General features: G+C 41.3%; 1 protein-coding gene across 1 annotated transcript in view; it reads left to right on the top strand.

Annotated features, from left to right (window-relative positions):
* Positions 1-15374, top strand: part of si:dkey-103g5.4 — a 38382-nt gene extending 23008 nt beyond the window's left edge. Inside the window, exons 10-16 of the mRNA XM_038961624.1 lie at positions 49-123; positions 349-510; positions 618-677; positions 1113-1229; positions 3649-3800; positions 13812-13973; positions 14226-15374. Coding sequence (XP_038817552.1) covers positions 49-123; positions 349-510; positions 618-677; positions 1113-1229; positions 3649-3800; positions 13812-13973; positions 14226-14369 — 872 coding nt within the window. The 3' untranslated portion in view covers positions 14370-15374. The remainder of the gene's footprint in view (positions 1-48; positions 124-348; positions 511-617; positions 678-1112; positions 1230-3648; positions 3801-13811; positions 13974-14225) is intronic.
* The last annotated feature ends 8796 nt before the right edge of the window (positions 15375-24170 follow it).

The raw sequence follows: 24170 nt of genomic DNA, 5'->3' as shown, positions 1-24170 counted from the left end.
GATAAGGATGTTGTTTTCATAGCTTTTTTGTCAAATGTGTGTTTGTAGGTGTGTCAACAAAACAGACGTTTGGATTGGAGACATGTTCTCGTGCATGGACAGAGTCCGTGCCTGTGGTTAAAGGTAGGCGCAATAGACAGTGGTCCTAGTGGTTCAGATGGCTCGGTTGGTTGGAGCATGGTACTGGCAACACTAGTGTTGTGGGTTGTCACAGATAGACTTAGACTCTGCTAAAGGATCACACTGTTCTATGTGATAGAGCCATTCTACTGCGGTTGCTCGTTGTTCATAACACTGCCTTATCTAGTAAAAAGGGATCTATTTTTGATGAGTTACTGTTGTTAACAGTGAGAGATGTCTATGAAGGAATCTCCACCCAGTCTCTGAGAGAACCAATGAAAGCTCAGCCTCAGGACCAGGATTCTAAGGGCCCCAGTGTCCCCCAGCCCAGTCCTACTCACTCACAGACAGCTCACAGAAAAACTGCAATCTCTGACATACACTCACAAGGTAAGATTCATTGATTCATGATTTAATAAATGAATTACCTTTACTTCATCATAGGCTCTGCTGATCATATTTATGAAGAGTCCTAATGATGTCCCATTCCTTCACAGAGGGCCAGCCTATGAAAGAATCTGTTCAGCAGTCACATGTCTGTGTCCCCACACTGTCAGGTAAAGAACAACATTGAAGTGTACTGTTAATTACAAAAGAAAGATTTAACATGACTATTCTTTTGTTTTGACTATAACTGTGTGCAGAGAAATTGTCATCTCACCTCGTTTCAATTCTACTCAAGAGCCTTGACTATGTCTCCACCTTGTGGGCAACACATTGACTACATATAGTGTTTGGACGAATTACAGAAGTTCTCAAACAAGATCACAAGGATGACTTGTTGTGAAAGTAGCCCTGAGATAAGTTATGAGTGTCTCATAATGGCATGTAAATGTTTGTGTGTGACCTGCTATATGTGTATATAACATTTTGCCAAAAAAAGGAAACTGCTTTTAAATTGTACTTAGCTTTGTTTTTATGTAGACCCAGGGTTGTTGTTTAATTTAGTACTGTGTGTACAGTATACGTCTGTGATGATGTTTCCCATACAGAGGGGGAGTGGGATAAACTGCTGGAGCTCTCCCCACTCTTCCAGCTTCTAAAGGGTGTGGAGAGGAAGCTGAGGGGCCCAGCGCGAGATGCAGGGCTTCTGAGGGGGGAGCTCGACGGTGGGTTACACAATAACCTGTAGAGTAAAACGCAGATTACAAACGTCCTGTGATGTGTTTGGGCCAAGAATTGTAGAGATTCAAGAGGACCCTCACACACACGATTGCTCCACCACATACCACAATATATAATAACCGAACAATACACAATAACAAACTAAACAATGTTTCGTTTTATATGTACTTCTCTTGTTGCAAACCTTTAGTCAGCAAATAGTTTGTACCAAAAGCAATAACCAAACCCCCCAAAGAGGAAGTAAAGGGTGACACTGGCATGGAGAAAGATCTGACTAAGAACATACTGTACCACCTCTTTGAACAAAAGGCTTTGTGAGGGACACTTTCAGCCAGTCCTTGTTCAACACAAATGTAATTTGACACGGTAGTAGTTAATATTTGAGACCAACTCTGGCGTTCAATAAGGAATCAATAAGAAGACTATTTCAGAAACGGTGAAAGTCTAAACAGAGAAACGGGACAGGAAGGAAGACAGTTGGGAAGCTTCATCATGGGATTGATGGCGGGATGGGCAAGATGCTTTATTAGTCAAGTTGAGGCGAGATTAGATATCATTTCTGTGTGGAGCACTTTGAAACAAACTGTCATGGTATGCACTATACAAATAACGTAATTCTTAGATAAGGTTTACCATCCACAGTGTTGGGAAGTAGTGAACTACATGTATTTCAACTAGTAATTTAACTACATTTTGCAGTAACTTGGTGGTATTTGAACTAATTTCAACTTAGTTAATTACTTTTTTTTCTCCATGTAGCGGTGTAACTAACTACTGGAACTATGTAATAATTTTCTTTCTTTTTCACCATCAGGCCTGCTAATTCTCACTTGAATCATTGTTTTTGTGATTAGTAAGCTAAATTACACATTACAGTATGTTACCATATGACCCCAAAGTGACCTGTTCTTGGAATTTGTAGTCAGATGATTTACATAAGATAATTTTTCACTAAGTACTGTAGTTTAGATGAAGTGAACTACTTTTTCAAAAGTAACTTTAGTTAAGTAAAGTATACTTTTGTTAAGGGTAGCTTTAGGGTAGCTTAACTTCTTCCAGTGTGAAGTAATTGGTAGCTTGGTAAACTATATTTTCAGAGTAGCTTCCCCAACACTGACCATCCATCATAATCAAATCACCCCACCATCACGCGGAAAAAGCAGCTAAGGTGTCTGACATAGCAACATAGGTGTCTGACATAGCAACATAGGTGTCTGACAGAGCAACATAGGTGTCTGACATAGCAACATAGGTGTCTGACATAGCAACATAGGTGTCTGACATAGCAACATAGGTGTCTGACATAGCAACATAGGTGTCTGACATAGCAACATAGGTGTCCGACATAGCAACATAGGTGTCCGACATAGCAACATAGGTGTCTGACATAGCAACATAGGTGTCCGACATAGCAACATAGGTGTCCGACATAGCAACATAGGTGTCTGACATAGCAACATAGGTGTCTGACATAGCAACATAGGTGTCTGACATGGCAACATAGGTGTCTGACATGGCAACATAGGTGTCTGACATGGCAACATAGGTGTCTGACATGGCAACATAGGTGTCTGACATGGCAACATAGGTGTCTGACATGGCAACATAGGTGTCTGACATGGCAACATAGGTGTCTGACATAGCAACATAGGTGTCTGACATAGAAACATAGGTGTCTGACATAGAAACATAGGTGTCTGACATGGCAACATAGGTGTCTGACATAGCAACATAGGTGTCTGACATAGAAACATAGGTGTCTGACATAGCAACATAGGTGTCTGACATGGGAACATAACACCACAGCTGCTTCTTATCCTTCGAGGTTTCGCAACACCGGGAGTCATTATTCCTCTCCCTTTGGCGGTCGTTGTTGACATTTACATTTGAGTCATTTAGCAGACTCTCTTATCCAGAGCGACTTACAGTTGGTACATTCATCTTAAGGTAGCTAGCTGCGACAAGGTGAGAAAACCATAGAAAATACATCGAATCCATAATAATATGATTTGTTTCAGTCGGACTATGAAATTAGTTACAAAATTACACAACAAAAATGCAAACAAAAGGCCAAACCGGACCACTTGTTCAGGGAAAATCTCAACCAGCTGTGGTTGTGAAGGAACTAGAAAAAGATCTGAATCAAAGTGAAAACAAGCAAAAGACAAAATAGCCATTGCCAAAAAGACAATCCCCTGTTAACAACTGCTTTGGTGCTTTGATAATTATTACCACATGTCCCACCCACAACACAACTTTACTTGACCTAAAATGTATGCTTTCAATTGTGATAATACACAGCCTTTTGAGAGTTCCTAGACTACTTGTGCTACGTGAAGTGTGAATTGATAACCCAGCAAGCAGAAATGGGCAACTGGATTTATGGATTCTTCTGTATTTCAGGCGGAGCGAGCTCTTTTATTGACTATCTGGATGCACAGTGGGAGTGTGAAGGAGAGCTGCTCCTTCTTGACCCACATCATCTTAATCCCAGAGAGTTCCTGGTCTACCACCATGGACTATTCCTACTGCAAACGCTACGTACTCTCGAACTGGTTAGTCACTCACTTTCTCTCCCACAAACTGAGAAAGGTTAGTGAAGGGTCATAGTTCAAAGCATTGTTTAACTCATTTTTCCTATCAAAAGGAGATTCGTTAATCGTTACTGTCTGTCTAAATGTATTTTTCTTTGTCAGTGTGAATTTTCTTAGCACCAATTGTTAACAATACTATTACTCCCATAGACTCCAGCAGTGTCACTCCAGATAGCAACTAGGCTTCCATCCAATAACTACAAATACAATGCCTTCCGAAATTCCTTCTTTTATCAGGTGATGTCCCAATTTCCGCTGTGTGTGTGTGTGTGTGTGTGTGAGTGTGTGTGAGAGAGTGTGAGAGAGTGTGAGAGTGTGAGAGAGTGTGAGAGTGAGAGAGAGAGAGTGAGAGAGAGAGAGAGAGAGAGAGAGAGAGAGAGAGAGAGAGAGAGAGAGAGAGAGAGAGAGAGAGAGAGAGAGAGAGAGAGAGAGAGAGAGAGACTTTCTATTTTGGAATAAAAATATGCATTGGGGAACAGTGTGCATGTTGAACAGCTCTGAATCGTGCAGTTTAGCATCAGACGTTTGTGATGTTAACATCTGTGCCACATCTGTTTGCTACTAACTGATGTCGTGTGTTGGTAGGAGGCTGAGGAGACATTGTTTGTGCGTCGCCAGAGACTGCAGTCAGTGGGAGGATTCTCTCTGCTCCTCTTGCACTGTCTGTCACATGTCGCTGTTGGGGACATGAGCGTCGACTCCAGTCCTACCTTCCAACGGGCTTTCTTCAAGGTGCTGCCAAACTCTGTCTGCGTCCCAGAAAGCAACCTATTTCCAACATAGTGCACTACTTATGAGCCCTGGTTACATTGGATTACAGTTACATTCTTTAAAAAACAACTGAGTATATTTTGCATGACTTCTGATGTCAAGATGTGTGCTGCAGGTGTTTGCCTCAAACATACGGAAATGGCAGATAGTTGAAAGCTGTGCCGAGCCACACTGCTCAGAAGTGACCTTTCAGTGTGAATGGAAGCTGTTCCTGTCTCTTTTAATCTTATCTATTTTGAAGTCTCAAAAAACTGCTTAGTTGCTTTCCACAGAATTGTTTTCTCTCCTAAAAAAGTCCGCCCACCACGTACTGAGAACTGAATCCTCACAGAATTTATGTGAATCTTTGTGTCAAAAGGATCTCTAGTTTCAGTGGAAACACTACAACTTTATTGTCCATTAGTATGTGGACACCCCTTCAAAATAGTGGATTCGGCTATTTCAGCCACATCTGTTGCTGACAGCTGTATCAAATTGAGCACACAGCCATGCAATCTCCATAGACAAACATTGGCAGTAGAATGGCCATACTGAAGAGCTCAGTGACTTTCAAATTTCCGCCCTGCTTGGGCTGCCCCGGTCAACTATAAGTGCTGTTATTGTGACGTGGAAACGTCTAGAAGCAACAACGGCACAGCCGCAAAGTGGTAGGCCACACAAGCTCACAGAACACGAATGCAGAGTGTAAAAATCGTCTGTCCTCGATTGCAACACTCACTACCAAGTTCCAAACTGCCTCTGGAAGCAACATCAGCACAAGAACTGTTCGTCGGGAGCTTCATGAAATGGGTTTCCATGGCCGAGCAGCTTCACACAAGCCTATGATCACCATGAGCAATACCAAGTGTCGGATGGAGTGGTGTAAATCTTGCCGCTATTGGACTCTGGAGCAGTTGAAAAGCGTTCTCTGGAGTATGGAATCACACTTCACCATCTGGCAGTCTGACAGATGAACCTGGGTTTGGCGGATGCCCCAATGCATAGCGCCAACTGTAAAGTTTGGTGGAGGAGGAATAATGGTCTGGAGCTGTTTTTCATGGTTTGGGCTAGGTCCCTTAGTTCCAGAGAAGGGCAATCTTAATGCTACAGCATACAATGACATTCTAGACGATTCTGTGCTTCCCAACTTTGTGGCAACAGTTTGGGGAAGGCCCTTTGCTGTTTCAGCATGACAATTCCCCCGTGCACAATCGAGGTCCATACAGAAATGGTTTGTCGAGATCGATGTGGAAGAACTTGACTGGCCTGCACAGAGCCTTGACCTCAACCCCACCTGTAGGATGAATTGGCAAGCCGAATGTAAGCCAGGCCTTATCGTCCAACATCAGTGCCCGACCTCACTAATGCTCTGGCTGAATGGAAGCAAATCCCCGCAGCAATGTTTCAACATGTACGGGAAAGCCTTCCCAAACACAAACGTATTTGTGTTTGTTTGGGATTGCCATTGTGAACTACACACGTTGTATGTTTTATTCAGCGTTGGGGGCGCCGTGAGAGTTAAGCTACTCTTCAAAGAGGTAGGGTTTCAGACATCTTCGAAAGATGGGCTGGGACTCCGCTGTCCTGACTTTAGGGGGAAGCTTGTTTCACCATTGGGGTGCCAGGACACAGAAAATTGGCATACACAAATTGGCCTGAAACTAATCCAAGGCCACAATGACAATCACAATTACTGAGCAATCAGACCGTTCAAACAGCAATGATTAACTAGGCTACTAGGGAAAAGACAGCACTTAATCTCAATGGCCCTAACAACACCAACTGCTACTTATTGAATCCAAAAATATACTTGCTGCTCTTGTAAGAGTTCATCACCTTTCAAACTATAGATGACGCACTAAGACTGGGGCCAAGTAAGGCCCCTTAAATAGTCGGGGAAGACAGGCAAGGCCACTCTCTCTTAAAGCAATTACACAAATGGTCCACAACGAACAAACTTAGTTCTCTGTCTGTTGTAAAAGTAGGCTATTGCAAACATAAGCACAACATAAAGAGGTGGTCTAGCAATTTTATGTAATTTTTTTCAGGAGGGGAGTTACAGTACATGCAGGTATTTACATGCAGCTACAGTATGTAGCCTGCACAGCATATCAAACAAGCAAGACACAGACAGGCAATCAAGAACGATGCAATGTTATGTTTTCTTCATCATTGCAAACATTGGCTAAACAGGAGGCTATATCGCACCACAATCATCACACAAAACGCGAATTGTTTTGCCCCAATGCAATGTGTAGACTGCGTCTTGCTTGTGCCTACGGCATTACCCGTAGGCACAAGTCGTCGCCTTCATATATATTTTTGGAATGTTCATTCAAATCGCAGCTGTTCAGAAATGCGAGATAGGTTACATCATCATATTGATCAAATTGGTTGAGGATTCAGAAGAGGGTGAGTAAAGAGAGAAATTTGAATGTGTGTGTAAAATAACATATGCGCAGAACGTGATTTGGATCCTTAGATTTTAGAAAGAAGTTTCCAGGCTGGGCGGATTCTAGTGTTAATGCTGTGGGACATGATGTGTGCCAACTAAGGTTTTTTGGCATAGAAGTTGTACAGCCACCTAAGAGAGGAGGTGATCGAGAGAAATTGCTGTTGCAGAGAGGCATATTATATCAGTGCACTACAAACAGAGCCCTAGAAGCCTGAATGAAACATTTCTGTTAGGTTACTTCCTGTGAGCAACTGGTGTGCATTTTTTTTTTTGTAAAAAAAAAACAAGTGAGACAATATATTAAACAGTATATAAATAATTTGTGTAAATAAGGATTGTGAAAAAGAAAGAAGCAGTGCTACATTGTGACGTCATCTACGTTGCCTTCAGAAAGTATTCATACCCCTTCACTTATTCCACATTTTATTGTGTTACAGCCTGAATTCAAAATGGATTCAATAAAAAAAAATCTCGCCCATCAACAGACCCCATTATGATGAAGTGAAAACGTGTTTAAACATTTTTGAAAATGTATTGAAAATGAAACACAGAAATATCTAATTGACATACAGTGGGGAGAAGTATTTGATACACTGCTGATTTTGCAGGTTTTCCTACTTACAAAGCATGTAGAGGTCTGTCATTTTTATCATAGGTACACTTCAACTGTGAGAGACGGAATCTAAAACAAAAATCCAGAAAATCACATTGTATGATTTTTAAGTTATTTTTGTCCGGTATTGGAAACAGTTTATTCCGTCTTAAATTTGATCGATTATTTACATTTTAGAGTACCTGAGGTTGGATTAGAAGCATTATTTGAAATGTTTGGACCAAGTTTACAGGTAACTTATTAGATAATTTGTAGTCATGTTGGGCGAGTTGGAACCGGTGTACTTCTGAATCAAACGCGCCAAATAAATGGACATTTTGGGGATATAAAGAAGGAATTTATCGAACAAAACAACCATTCATTGTGTCACTGAGACATTTGGGATTGCAAAAAGATGAAGATCTTCAAAGGTAAGGCATTTATTATATCGTTATTTCTGACTTTTTCATGTTGCACCTGCCTGGTTGAAAAATGTTTTTCATGGTTTTGTATGCGGGGCGCTGTCCTCAGATAATCGCATGGTGTGCTTTCGCCGTAAAGCCTTTTTGAAATCTGACACAGCGGCTGGATTAACAAGAAGTTAAGCTTAATTTTGATGTATTACACTTGTATTTATATGAATGTTAAATATTTCTATTTCTGTAGTTTGAATTTGGCGCTCTGCAATTTCACCGGATGTTGTCAAATCTATCCCGCTAACGGGATTTGAGCGTTGAGGGATCCCTATGAGGTTTTAAGCAAATTGTTACTCCTGAATTTATTTAGGCTTGTGTCTTTACTATTATTAATGTGATGATGATTATTTTATCAAATCAATTAACTATGTGTAATTATTACAATGATTAAATTAATCCTGTAACAATGAACTCATTAGCAATCTTGGGGCATCACGGAAAAAGTTTTTTAACGAGTTACCGTTTTCCGAATTAACTCTTGAAGATATAAAGATCTCTTACATTTCAGTCCTCAAACAGTCATTCATGAATTGTTACCTTCTATAAGTCTCATTCTGAATGTCGCAAAACTCTTGGATATCTGCGCGAACAGTAGCATAAATGATGAATCAGCGATATACAAATTGGCTTAATTATTTATTTACTAACTAACAAAATAATCACACAGAATTACATAAACACACCAATAGGATAGCTTACACATTGATTACTACACAATGCAATGAAAAGTCCCTAGTGGACTAACCCGATATGATGGCTTGGTAGACAATGGAAAGGGGTGTGGACAGATAAAGAGCGGGAAAGACAGAGTGGGCTTATTGTACATACATGTGAAAATACGCCCAGCGTAAATATGGATATTTAGTACCCTAGCAACTGCTCATTCGGATTTTGAAATGCAACACATATTTACACTTGTATGTCTTTGTTGTCTTTCTGTTGAAATCGGTGGTCTGTCTGGGGAGTAATTCGACAGAAGTCTCAAAGTCGTTCGTATATTGTTCAGCGGGCTCTGTTTGTCAGAATAGAGTGGTGAGAGCAAATTGTTCTTTGTCTCTCGTTTTCGTTCGAGTTTACTAGACTTTTACATGCACAGCTGCAGACTATGAATGTGTCGTTTTGTCGTTTTCTTTAACCATTTCAACGTGTACAGCTGGCGCTGCACGTAACTGGTATGTAATTTAAATTGCCAACCATTTCAACATGTAGCCACAGCTCCATACTTTCTGGTCTAATGTGAATTTGGTCACGAGGGGGGGTTATGCATTCTGGAAAAAGGGGCGTTCCATGACGCTGACATAATGTCTGTGCTCACATGGGTGTGGTCACTGACTGACTGGTTAAGACTTCAAATGAAAAACAATTCTCTCATTTAGAAGGCTAACATCACATTACATCTCACAAATAGTTTCATATTTAATCATATAAGTTCCTGAACATTTAGATGTAAACCTGACAACTGGGAAATATACACATTCAGAGATACAGTTACATTGTTATACCATCCTTAATGAGATCCCAAAACAACAACTGATCTGACATAATTGTTCTTTAAGTAACCACGGACTCTTCCAACTGTTTGGATTACAGAAATATTGTTTCATTATCCATAATTAACCTGGATGTCACAGTACTACAAAATCTCTCTCTGTTGTAACAAAGCGATTTTAAACTTTCCTTTTCATTGGGTGGCAGAGAGCGAGTTCCTGCTGCTATTTACGACCGTCATAAAACGGCCAACTTCACCCCCTCTGCGGGAGAGAGAGGGTGCTGAAGAGCAGACCCACTGTAACCTGATCCTTCAGATCTTCACAGGAGAGTCATGACACTTGCCATAACAAAGGGGTTGAATACTTAATGACTCAAGACATTTCAGCTTTACATTTTTCTTTTTAATTTGTAAACATTTCAAGAAACATAATTCATCTTTGACATTATGGAGTGTAGGCTAGTGACCCAAAATCTCGAATGAATCAATTTTCAATTCAGGCTGTAACACAACAAAATGTGGAAAAAGTCAAGGGGTGTGAATACTTTCGGAAGGCTGTGGGTAAATGCCTATTATTCTCCAAACGCTGATGAAGGCTGTTGCCAAAACATGTCCGTTTGCTCTGACCTCTGCTGCTTAAAAACACATTTAAACTTGAAGAATGTTTCAGTGATTGTGGGTTTTCCCTTTCCGCAGTATATGCCTTTTGATCCTGGCACTCAAATACTTTTTGTTACTATAAACTCTTGAGTTAAGCACGCCAGTGGAGGCTCTAAAGTTATCCTTTTTAGATAAAACATACAAAATATATTCACGTCACTAAATAATTGATTAAAACACACTGTTTTGCAATGAAGGTCTACAGTAGCCTCAACAGCACTGTAGGGTAGCACAATGGTGTAGCTGGATACAATTACTTTCCGTCCTCCTCTGGGTGGGTACATTGACTTCAATACAAAACCTTAGAGGCTTGTGGTTCTCACTCCCTTCCATAGACTCACACAGTAATTATGACAACTTCCGGAGGACGTCCTCCAACCTATCAGAGCTCTTGCAACATGAACTGACATGTTGTCCACCAAATCAAAGGATCAGAGAATGAATCTAGTACTGAAAGCATAAGCTACAGCTAGCTAGCACTGCAGTGCATAAAATGTGGTGAGTAGCTGACTCAAAGAGAGAGAAAGACAATAGTTGAACAGTTTAATTAATTAAAGAAGCAAGAGAGAGAGAGAGAGATTTTTTTTCACTTTCACTTACTTGGCTAGCGAATACAGCTAACTAGTTTAGCCAACTCAAACACCTGGCTCAAACAGAGAGGGATGCTATGTTAGCTAGCTGGTTATGGCTATTCAACAGTGGAACTCAGCCAAGGTAAGCTTTTGGTTTTATTTGTTATTTGTTATTTTATTTGGATCCCCATTAGCTGTTGCAAAAGCAGCAGCTACTTTTCCTGGGATCCACACAAAACATGAAACATAATACAGAATGACATAATACAGAACATCAATAGATAAGAACAGCTCAAAGACAGAACTACATACGTTTAAAAAAAAAAAAAGGCACACTGTTGTGGAAATTCAGTACTGCGAGAGACTTGGTCATTTCTTATTTAATCTTATTTAATATTGATTAATTATTGCAATAATGAGGCTGGTCGACCCCCCCCCCCCCCCACCCTTGAGTGTTGGACCGAGTAACCTAACCTTTACACAAATGCAGAGTACTATATATACAGTGGCTTGCGAGAGTATTCACCCCCCTTGGCATTTTTCCTATTTTGTTGCCTTACAACCTGGAATTAAAATAGATTTTTGGGCGGTTTGTATCATTTGATTTGCACAACATGCCTACCACTTTGAAGATGCAAAATATTTTTTATTGTGAAACAAACAAGAAATAAGACAAAAAAACTGAAAACTTGAGCATGCATAACTAATTCACCCCCCCCCCCCCCAAAAATAAAGTCAATACTTTGTAGAGCAACCTTTTGCAGCAATTACAGCTGCAAGTCTCTTGGTGTATGTCTCTATAAGCTTGGCACATCTAGCCACTGGGATTTTTCCCATTCTTCAAGGCAAAACCGCTCCAGCTCCTTCAAGTTGGATGGGTTCCGCTGGTGTACAGGCATCTTTAAGTCGTACCACAGATTCTCAATTGGATTGAGGTCTGGACATTGACTAGGCCATTCCAAGACATTTAAATGTTTCCCCTTAAACCACTCGAGTGTTGCTTTAGCAGTATGCTCAGGGTCATTGTCCTGCTGGAAGGTGAACCTCCGTCCCTGTCTCAAATCTCTGAAAGACTGAAACAGGTTTCCCTCAAGAATTTCCCTGTATTTAGCGCCATCTATCATTCCTTCAATTCTGACCAGTTACCCAGTCCCTGCCGATGAAAAACATACCCACAGCATGATCCTGCCACCAGCATGCTTCACTGTGGGGATGGTGTTCTCGGGCTGATGAGAGGTGTTGGGTTTGCGCCAGATATAGCATTTTCCTTGATGGCCAAAAAGCTCAATTTTAGTCTCATCTAACCAGAGTACCTTCTTCCATATGTTTGGGGAGTCTCCCACATGCCATATTCTTTCCATTTTTAATAATGGATTTAATGGTTCTCCGTGTGATGTTCAAAGTTTCTGATAATTTTTTATAACCCAACCGTGATCTGTACTTCTCCACAACTTTGTCCCTGACCTGTTTGGAGAGCTGTTTGATTTTGAGATAATGAAGGATTGTTCTACTCCAAAGCTATCTCTAGTAAAACACATTCTTGTCTATGTAATGCAGTCTTTAACTCATATGTCAGCTCAAGCCATCTCCAGTGACCGACCATATGCCCTGATTAGCTGCAGGGATCTAGAGTGGAGCCCATGAAAACACAGAATTAAACAGAACAGATATGTCCTTTGTTAAGTATTAATTGCTAACTATTAATATAAACAAACCAGGTAAATAAGTATTTTTTCTATCACAACACATAGCCTACATATCAATGCATACACACAAACTATCTAGGTCAAATAGGGGAGAGGCGTTGTGCTGCGAGGTGTTGCTTTATCTGTTTTTTGAAACCAGGTATGCTGTTTATTTGAGCAATATAAGATGATTATTAATTTATTGCCACCTTGGCCCACCGGTGTAACTGCTAAACTGCTGACTGTACACTGTACTGCATGATTGTAACAGGTTTACTAATGCATTAGTTCTAGTAGCTAGCTATGTTGACAATGATGTTAATATGGTGACAACGATGTGGGATGTGTGTAGCGGTTAGCGATTATGATATGAAGGTTTGGCTTCGAAAGTTTTTTTTCGCTTGGTCACAGAAAGCTGATGTGTTGTGCACTGAAGTTCACAAGCGAAGGGGAAAAGGTGAAAGGAGGGGAGCATGTAGATGCGAGAAGGAATACAAACAGCATGATCCCTTTATTGTTGTATGTGGCTGCTATGAAAGTGAACTGTGTTTGCATGTGATTAAAGGTGTATTCATTCCACCGATTCTGTTGAAAAACGTTTCTTAAATGGAAGCAAACGGAAAAAGAACAGGGATAGAAAAATACCTACATTTGTCCAATAGAAACTCTTGTTTGCAACTGTTGGACTAATAATAGATAGATCCCCTACTGTAGGTGGAGGCAAGAGTGTGCAATGCGGTATTGAATGTGTCAATGTCTGTCACCTTGATTACTCAAATTTATCTCGATCTCGTTGTAAACTTTAATTTATAGGCTAGGTTGTAAGCAACCTCATGATGGGTATAGGGAACATTTGAGTATCATGTAGTAGCCTAAACTTATTGATGTTACATTGAACTGGGTGAATGGAATATGAATGACAGTCATCCAATATGCTGTAATAGAAATAAGGCCATGCTCATAAAAAAAAATAATCGTCCTCCCTCATCTTAAACGACACCGACCGCCACAGGAGCACGCCAATTCCGCATTCTATTATAACAAGGCTTATGATATGTTATGATCATTATAAGGTTATTATAAGACATCATAGACACTCAAGACAATTAGATTTATCATAGTTTCATAATGCTCTATGTCTGCATCTATAAGGTCCTACAGTATGAATATGTTTACAAGGATATCTAAGTCTTCATGAGAAGGTTACGTTATAATACTTTTTTAAAGACTAATTTGTGCGTATAAGAAGTTATAAAGCATTATATGTAATATGCTACTGTTTTTCTTTCTTAGATGCTGCAAGCGTGTCTGGGTGAGCTATTCGAGGCCCGGCTAGGGAGTTCCTCAATGGGTATGGAATGTACTGCTCCACAGAGCTCCATGCCATGGGACTCCCACCCCACCTCCCTGCTGGAGGGGCTTCAGAGGCCCAGTCGGGGGCTCCTTTCACAGGAAGTATGTTCTTCCTCTCCGGGGAATCGACATTAGCACAATGTCTTGCTGGCATTTTACCTCAACGATTATGATAGCTAGAAACAATAAATAAACCATCTATTTGGGTCTTTCCATATAAAGTGATACCGAGTTTTATTTCTAAAGTATTCCACACGTGATGGAAAACAACTGTCTAGCGTGTGTCAGCCTCAGTCAGTGAATCTTTGGCAATTATCATGTTCCATTCCTGTTTCCTGTCTTCTTCTTGAGCAGGAGGTGGAGGGACTCCTGCAGAAGCACAGGGAGGATTTGGTGTTCCTCCATGTTGAAAGGCTGTTAAGAAAGAAGAGCTTGGGGCTCCGAACCATGGAAGTGCGTTACAAAGCCCAGGAGGAAAATACTGATCAAGCTCAGTGATTCTCAACCAGGGGGGCTTATGACATGATTTAGGGGTCCCTTGATTTTGGGAAAGCATTTTAGTAAGCGTCGGAACGGCAAATGTTGAGAGCCCAATTGAGAGTACAATTCATGATGGCTGATCTGCTTGGGAAAAACACAGTTGTGTATGGACTGGCAACTGATGAAAGACCAAAACGTTCTCCTTGGAAGTGTGACGGGGAGCTTCTTCATGCACACACACACCAATCCTTTTACAATCTGTATACAACCTGACCGTGACGTCACAAAAGACATCAGACTGACATCACTGCAACCAGGTTTGCCCACTGGGACTAGAATGCTGGGAGGGTGGTGCAGGAGGTGTCCCTCAATCCTATGTGTGTTGAGATAAAAAAAATGTAGGATCATCAGTTGCTGTTGTCAGTTACAGGCACAATCTGTGATATTTCCTGCTGTTCAATGGTCATATCAATGAGTACCAATTGGTTCTTGAGGAATATAACTTATAAATAAATGCCTTATGAACTTCGTGTAACTGCATTATTCTATCATAATCCAGAATATAGGTTGCAATGCTCTATGTTTTTGCTTTTTTTTGTCATCTTAGTTTTTGTTAACAATAATTGTAGAATTTAAAGAAATGTGTATGTTTAAAACTATCATATCAATCTTTTTGATAACCCTTGTATCCATAGCTGAGTGTATGAATTTGACAGTGGTTGCATTTCTTCAGTTCCACCTCCCTGCTTAAATGGCGGCGGCTGCTGTTGGGCTGAAACATTGTGGTGTTAAAATCTAGATTGTAGAAGAGGTTTTGAGTTTTAGGAAATTGGTATACATTGACACGGGACACTGTAGGAGGACAGATACGTCTTAAAACCTTTTCAAAAATCTAAGACTGATTTATAAACTTTTTGCAATGATCAGTCTGTACTTTTGATGTAAACCGTTATGCCTGTATTGCTTGTATCAACATTTCTATGTCTCAAATGTGCTTGGAAATAAACAAACAAAGACCATGAATTATGGTGGATTCATGTGTTTATTATTACATTTGACAGTCAGGAAGCTTCGTGTATTTTCTCAAACCAGCAACTGCAACATCCACAGTCAAGTTCTACCTACTTGTCTCTGAGTATGGAGCGCAAGAGCTGGTCAGTTAATGGCTTTCAGGGCGTTTGTTTACACTGGGACTCGGTTAGAGCACAGCTTGTCCTCATCAGGGTAGGTCTGGGCTGGTGTGTTGTATGAAGTCGTAAAAAGGAATGCAAAGGACAAAAGATGGTGCAAAAACATATCCTCCTTTTTCACTCCCGACTAGTGAGTTTCAGTGCAACAATAATGATGAGCAACACAATCCCAACAACAAATCCAACGATGTTGAGGATCTTGGCCATCCTGGAAGCCTCTGCGGCTGCTGTTGCCTCTCCAACTGCATTTGCATTATCCGCCTTCAAACAGACAATGGGGGATAATCAATGCATTATCCCAGTTTCACTTAGATAACCATAGAATCCACCTTAAAAAAGCACACAAGCTATTCAATAGTTAATCAGCAGATGTGTTTGTAAATACCTTTATAATTGTTGAATAATTGATTGAGTCTGAATTTTGGATATCTTACCCTGCATGAGCAAACTATTGCCGCAATTCCAATTGGGAGACAGCAGCATAAAGTGTTGAAAATGGACCATCCCAGGTAGGATGGCACGTTGGTGCGGGCTTGGGTTCCTTCCATTGTCTCTGTTTTTATGTAGTTGGACGTACTATAGTGAACCAAGTTGGAGCTGGTCAGTGCCTGTCCCAAAAAAGTGATGGGGGTTGGGGAGTAACAGACCTTTATTGAGGGGGTGTGGACTGTGGGATGTGGACTAAGAAAGAGGTGTGTCATTTTGGGGAATGTGAAAAACAAAGGGCAAAGTAATGATGCTAATTTCCTTTGCAGTAGGGAAGGACCAAGGGACTACTGCGGAGTTATGATTGGGAGGAGAGACTAGCAGGAAGTGGCAGACTCCAGTTATAAGATCCTAGCTAGTGAAAGTGGTTTCCAAGATACTTTTTACACTAGGCATAACACTTATTTTTTATGATTGGTACTATAATAAAATAGCAATCAATCCATAAAGAAAGGTTATTATTAAAAACATTAATTTAATTTCTAGTGTTGGTTTGATAACAATGTTTGAGGTCTTCTTATAAACTGCTTATAATCATTACTAAAAAATAAAGAAATTCATTTGATAACACTTCCTGTGAATATTCTCTTCATAATGCATAATACATCCTGAGTAGTCCATTCAAAATATTTCTCATCACAGGATTTCCAATAAAAATGACTTGATCTGAAACCAACCCTCTATAACAGGAGGTGTTAACCACCAATAGGAGCAACACTACATGACCAAAGGTATGTGGACACCTGCTCATCGAACACCACATTCTAAAATGATGGGCATTAATATGGAGTTGGTCCCCCCCTTTGCTGCTATAACAGCCTCCGCTCTTCTGGGAAGGCTTTCCACTAGATGTTGTAATAATGCTGCAGGGACTTGCTTCCATTCAGCCACAAGAGCATTAGTGAGGTTTGGCACTGATATTGGGCGATTATGCCTGGCTCGCAGTCGGTGTTCCAATTCATCCCAAAGGTGTTCGATGGGGTTGAGGTTAGGGGTCTGTGCAGGCCAGTCAAGTTCTTCCACACCGATCTAGACAAACCATTTCTGTATGGACCTCGCTTTGTGCACGGGGACATTGTCATTGTGAAACAGAAAAGGGCCTTCCCTAAACTGTTGCCACAAAGTTAAAAGCACAGAATCGTCTAGAATGTAATTATATGTTGTAGCGTTAAGATTTCCCTTCACTGGAACTAAGGGGCCTAGCCCGAACCATGAAAAACAGCCCCAGACCATTATTCCTCTTCCACCAAACTTTACAGTTGGCTCTATGCATTCAGGCAGGTAGCGTTCTCCTGGCATCCGCTAAAACCAGAATCGGCCATGGAAACCCATTTCACGAAGCTCCCGACGTACAGTTCTTGTGCTGATGTTGCTTCCAGAGGCAGTTTGGAACTCGTTAGTGAGTGTTGCAACCGTGGACAGAAGATTTTACACGTTACACGCTTTAGCACTCTGCGGTCCCATTCTGTGAGCTTGTGTGGCCTACCACTTCGCGGCTGAGCCATTGTTGCTCCTAGACGTTTCCACTTCATAATAAAAGCACTTACATTTGACCGGGGCAGCTCTAGCAGGGCAGAACTTTGACGAAATGACTTGTTGGAAAGGTAGCATCTTATGACGGTGCCACGTTGAAAGTCACTGAGCTCTTCGTTAAGACTATTCTACTGTCAATGTTTGTCTATGGAGATTGCATGGCTTTGTGCTTGATTTTATATACCTGTCAGTAACTGGTGTGGCTGAAATAGCCAAATCCAGTCATTTGGAGGGGTGTCCACATACTTTTGTATATATAGTGTGTAAATTGTGCAGTATTTAGCAATCATAATAAGTGTATGGTAGCAGCAGCTGTGATGTGTGTATAACATGAATGGATATGTGTGTTTGTGGATGTGTGTGGATGTCTGTGTGGATATGTGCGTGAGTGCATGTGGGTCTTTCTATGAATAATGTGGCCAATGTGTGACATTGGGATCAACATTTCAAAATGGTTTGAAACAACAGCAAAAAAATATATTTTCATGCAGTTCCACATGTGTACTTAGAGGAAATTGGCCCATAACTCCACCTATACAACAACATAGTCCTAGGACTATATTCAAGTCAGCCTATTCCAGTAATTGAATTTCTATTTTTTTATATATATTTTCTATCTGTTTTATTTTTCTCCTTTTTCTCCACAATTTCTTGGTATCCAATTGGTAGTTACAGTTGTGTCTCGTCGCTGCAACTCCCATACGGACTCGGGAGAGGCGAAGGTCAAGAGCCGTGCATCCTCCGAAACACAACCCAACCAAGCCGCACTACTTCTTGACACAATGCCCACTTAACCCGGAAGCTAGCCGCACCAATGTTATGTAGGAAACACCGTACACCTGGCGACCGTGTCAGCGTGCATTGCGCCCGGCCCGCCACAGGAGTCGCTAGTGCACGATGGGACAAGGACATCCCTGCCGGCCAAACCCTGCCCTAACCCGGACGACACTGGGCCAATTGTGTTCTGCCCCAAGGGTCTCCCAGTTGTGGCCGGCTGCGACAGAGCCTGGACTCGAACCCAGAATCTCTAGTGGCATAGCTAGACCACTGCCCCACTCGGGAGTCCCCAGGACTTGAATATCTGACCTCCAAATTTAAGTTCAAGTAGTCCAGCCTCTTTGGGATTTGTGGGACGCTAGCGTCCCACCTCGACAACAGCGAGTGAAATTGCAGGGCGCCAAATTCAAACAACAGAAATCTCATAATTAAAATTCCTCAAACATACAAGTATTATACACCATTTTAAAGATAAACGTCTTTTTAATCCAACCACAGTGTCCGATTTCAAAAAGGCTTTACGGCGAAAGCACACCATGCGATTATGTTAGGACAGCGCCTAGCCACAAAAAACATACAGACATTTTCCAGCCAAGGAGAGGGCTACCAAACGTCAGAAATAGCGATTAAATTGATCACTAACCTTTGATGATCTTCATCTGGTGGCACTCCCGGGTTTCCATGTTATCAAATCAAATTTTATTTGTCACATACACATGGTTAGCAGATGTTAATGCGAGTGTAGCGAAATGCTTGTGCTTCTAGTTCCCGACAATGCAGTAATAACCAATGAGTAATCTAACCTATCAATTCCACATTTACTAGCTTATACACACAAGTGTAAAGGGATAAAGAATATGTACATAAAGATATATGAATGAGTGATGGTACAGAACGGCATAGGCAAGATGCAGTAGATGTATCGAGTACAGTATATACATATGAGATGAGTAATGTAGGGTATGTAAACATAAAAGTGGCATAGTTTAAAGTGGCTAGTGATACATGTATTACATAAAGATGGCAAGATGCAGTAGATGATATAGAGTACAGTATATACATATACATTATATTAACTTCTCACGAGTCACAAACCCGGATCCGGGATCCCCCCATCAAAAAAGCTGACTAGCATAGCCTAGCCTAACGCGACAGGGATATCATATAATATAATTTTCATGAAATCACAAGTCCAAGACACCAAATAAAAGATAAACATCTTGTGAATCCAGCCATCATTTCCGATTTTTAAAATGTTTTACAGCGAAAACACAATATGTATTTCTATTAGCTAACCACGATAGCAAAAGACTCAACCGCATATTTTCAAAAAAACTTTACCGCATAGGTAGCTATCGCAAATTCGACCAAATAAAGATATAATTAGTCACTAACCAAGAAACAACTTCATCAGATGACAGTCTTATAACAGATTTATTGTATAGCATATGTTTTGTTCAAAAAATGTGCATATTTCAGGTATACAGTGGGGCAAAAAAGTATTTAGTCAGCCACCAATTGTGCAAGTTCTCCCACTTAAAAAGATGAGAGAGGCCTGTAATTTTCATCATAGGTACACTTCAACTATGACAGACAAAATGAGAAAAAAAAATCCAGAAAATCACATTGTAGGATTTTTAATGAATTTATTTGCAAAATATGGTGGAAAATAAGTATTTGGTCACCTACAAACAAGCAAGATTTCTGGCTCTCACAGACCTGTAACTTCTTTAAGAGGCTCCTCTGTCCTCCACTCGTTACCTGTATTAATGGCACCTGTTTGAACTTGTTATCAGTATAAAAGACACCTGTCCACAACCTCAAACAGTCACACTCCAAACTCCACTATGGCCAAGACCAAAGATCTGTCAAAGGACACCAGAAACAAAATTGTAGACCTGCACCAGGCTGGGAAGACTGAATCTGCAATAGGTAAGCAGCTTGGTTTGAAGAAATCAACTGTGGGAGCAATTATTAGGAAATGGAAGACATACAAGACCACTGATAATCTCCCTCGATCTGGGGCTCCACGCAAGATCTCACCCCGTGGGGTCAAAATGATCACAAGAACGGTGAGCAAAAATCCCAGAACCACACGGGGGGACCTAGTGAATGACCTGCAGAGAGCTGGGACCAAAGTAACAAAGCCTACCATCAGTAACACACTACGCCGCCAGGGACTCAAATCCTGCAGTGCCAGACGTGTCCCCCTGCTTAAGCCAGTACATGTCCAGGCCCGTCTGAAGTTTGCTAGAGAGCATTTGGATGATCCAGAAGAAGATTGGGAGAATGTCATATGGTCAGATGAAACCAAAATATAACTTTTTGGTAAAAACTCAACTCGTCATGTTTGGAGGACAAAGAATGCTGATTTGCATCCAAAGAACACCATACCTACTGTGAAGCATGGGGGTGAAAACATCATGCTTTGGGGCTGTTTTTCTGCAAAGGGACCAGGACGACTGATCCGTGTAAAGGAAAGAATGAATGGGGCCATGTATCGTGAGATTTTGAGTGAAAACCTCCTTCCATCAGCAAGGGCATTGAAGATGAAATGTGGCTGGGTCTTTCAGTATGACAATGATCCCAAACACACCGCCCGGGCAACGAAGGAGTGGCTTCGTAAGAAGCATTTCAAGATCCTGGAGTGGCCTAGCCAGTCTCCAGATCTCAACCCCATAGAAAATCTTTGGAGGGAGTTGAAAGTCCGTGTTGCCCAGCAACAGCCCCAAAACATCACTGCTCTAGAGGAGATCTGCATGGAGGAATGGGCCAAAATACCAGCAACAGTGTGTGAAAACCTTGTGAAGACTTACAGAAAACGTTTGACCTCTGTCATTGCCAACAAAGGGTATATAACAAAGTATTGAGATAAACTTTTGTTATTGACCAAATACTTGTTTTCCACCATAATTTGCAAATAAATTCTTTTAAAATCCAACAATGTGTTTTTCTGGATTTTTGTTTCTCATTTTGTCTGTCATAGTTGAAGATTACATGATGATGAAAATTACAGGCCTCTCTCATCTTTTTAAGTGGGAGAACTTGCACAATTGGTGGCTGACTAAATACTTTTTTGCCCCACTGTAAATCATAGTTTTACATTGCAGCCACCATCACAAATCTCACCAAAGCAGCTAGAATAACTACAGAGACCAACGTGAAATACCTAAATACTTATCATAAAACATTTATGAAAAATACATGGTGTACAGCAAATGAAAGACAAACATCTTGTGAATCCAGCCAATATTTCAGATTTTTTAAGTGTTTTACAGCGAAAACACAATATAGCATTATATTAGCTTACTACAATAGCCAACCACACAACCGCATTCATTCAACGCAAAGGTAGCGATAGCGAAAAAACCTTCACAATCTTCATCAGATGATAGTCCTATAACATCATATTACACAATACATATATGGTTTGTTCAAAAATGTGCATATTTAGAGCTGAAATCCGTGGTTATACATTGTGAAAACGTAGCAACTTTTTCCCAGAATGTCCGGATATATTTCTGACACTCACCTAATCTGACCAAATAACTTATCATAAACTTGACTAAAAAATACATGTTGGACAGCAAATGAAAGATACACTAGTTCTTAATGCAACTGCTGTGTTAGATTTTTAAAAATAACTTTAGTACGACATACAGCTTACGTTATAGCGAGACAGCGCCCAAAATCAGGGCGGAAAATATTACTAAACATTTAACAGAAATACGAAATAACATCATAAATGGTTCCTACTTTTGATGAGCTTCCATCAGAATGTTGTACAAGGAGTCCTTTGTCCAGAATAATCGTTGTTTGGTTGTAGAATGTCGTCTTCTCCTGTCGAATTAGCAACCAAAGCTAGCCATGTGGCACAAACGTGCCCAACTTCATATAACGCAAAGAAAAGAAAATGCCGAAAAACGCAATAAACTGATATAACTCGGTTTAAAATAACTACTTTATGATGTTTTTAACACATATATCAAATAAAATCAGAGCCGGAGATATCTATCGTCTATACCGAAAGCTTTTCAGAACGCAATCTGGGGGTCCCTTCTCGCGCCTCCCAAGACAATGAAAAATCTGGTCACGTCATTCCAAAAGCTCTTGTTCGGCCTCAGATCAAGCTAGACACCCCATTCCACCTCTCACTGCCTCGTGACATCTAGTGGAAGGCATATGCAGTGCATGTAGATCCATAGATTTCAGGCAAATTAATAGGATGGCCCTGGAACAGAACCTCGATTTCAGATTTTTCACTTCCTCACAGGAAGTTTGCTGCAAAATGAGTTCTGTTTTACTCACAGATATAATTCAAACGGTTTTAGAAACTAGAGAGTGTTTTCTATCCAATAGTAATAATAATATGCATATTGTACGAGCAATAATTGAGTACGAAGCAGTTTAATTTGGGAACGATTTTTTTGACAAAAGGTTAAATGGCATTGTTTAAAGTGGCTAGTGATACATTTTTTTATCAATTTCCATAAATTTCCATTATTAAAGTGGGCTGGAGTTGAGTCAGTATGTTGGCAGCAGCCACTCAATGTTAGTGGTGGCTGTTTAACAGTCTGATGGCCTTGAGATAGAAGCTGTTTTTCAGTCTCTCGGTCCCTGCTTTGATGCACCTGTACTGACCTCACCTTCTGGATGATAACGGGGTGAACAGGCAGTGGCTCGGGTGGTTGTTGTCCTTGATGATCTTAATGGCCTTCCTGTGACATCGGGTGGTGTAGGTGTCCTGGAGGGCAGGTAGTTTGCCCCCAGTGATGCGTTGTGCAGACCTCACTACCCTCTGGAGAGCTTTACGGTTGTGGGCGGAGCAGTTGCCGTACCAGGCGGTGATACAGCCCGACAGGATGCTCTTGATTGTGCATCTGTAGAAGTTTGTGAGTGCTTTTGGTGACAAGCCGAATTTCTTCAGCCTCCTGAGGTTTGAAGAGGCGCTGCTGTGCCTTCTTCACAACGCTGTCTGTGTGGGTGGACCAATTCAGTTTGTCCGTGATATGTACGCCGAGGAACTTAAAACTTACTACCCTCTCCACTACTGTCACGTCGATGTGGATAGGGGGGTGCTCCCTCTGTTGTTTCCTGAAGTCCACAATCATCTCCTTTGTTTTGTTGATGTTGAGTGTGAGGTTATTTTCCTGACGCCACATTCCGAGGGCCCTCACCTCCTTCCTGTAGGCCGTCTCGTCGTTGTTTGTAATCAAGCCTACCACTGTAGTGTCGTCCGCAAACTTGATGATTGAGTTGGAGGCGTGCATGGCCACGCAGTCGTGGGTGAACAGGGAGTACAGGAGAGGGCTCAGAACGCACCCTTGTGGGGCCCCAGTGTTGAGGATCAGCGGGGTGGAGATGTTGTTACCTACCCTCACCACCTGGGGGCGGCCCATCAGGAAGTCCAGCACCCAGTTGCACAGGGCGGGGTCGAGACCCAGGGTCTCGAGCTTGATGACGAGTTTGGAGGGTACTATGGTGTTAAATGCTGAGCTGTAGTCAATGAACAGCATTCTCACATAGGTATTCCTCTTGTCCAGATGGGTTAGGGCAGTGTGCAGTGTGGTTGCGATTGCGATTGCGTCATCTGTGGACCTATTGGGGCGGTAAGCAAATTGGAGTGGGTCTAGGGTGTCAGGTAGGGTGGAGGTGATATGGTCCTTGACTAGTCTCTCAAAGCACTTCATAATGACGGAAGTGAGTGCTACGGGGCGGTAGTCGTTTAGCTCAGTTACCTTAGCTTTCTTGGGAACAGGAACAATGGTGGCCCTCTTGAAGCATGTGGAAAACAGCAGACTGGGATAAAGATTAATTGAATATGTCCGTAAAC

This window comes from Salvelinus namaycush, chromosome 23 (genome assembly GCF_016432855.1).
Source record: "Salvelinus namaycush isolate Seneca chromosome 23, SaNama_1.0, whole genome shotgun sequence".
Classification (NCBI taxonomy): Eukaryota; Metazoa; Chordata; class Actinopteri; order Salmoniformes; family Salmonidae; genus Salvelinus; species Salvelinus namaycush.
The sequence above is the reverse complement of the archived record's forward strand: the minus strand, read 5'-3'. Positions and strand labels throughout refer to the sequence as shown.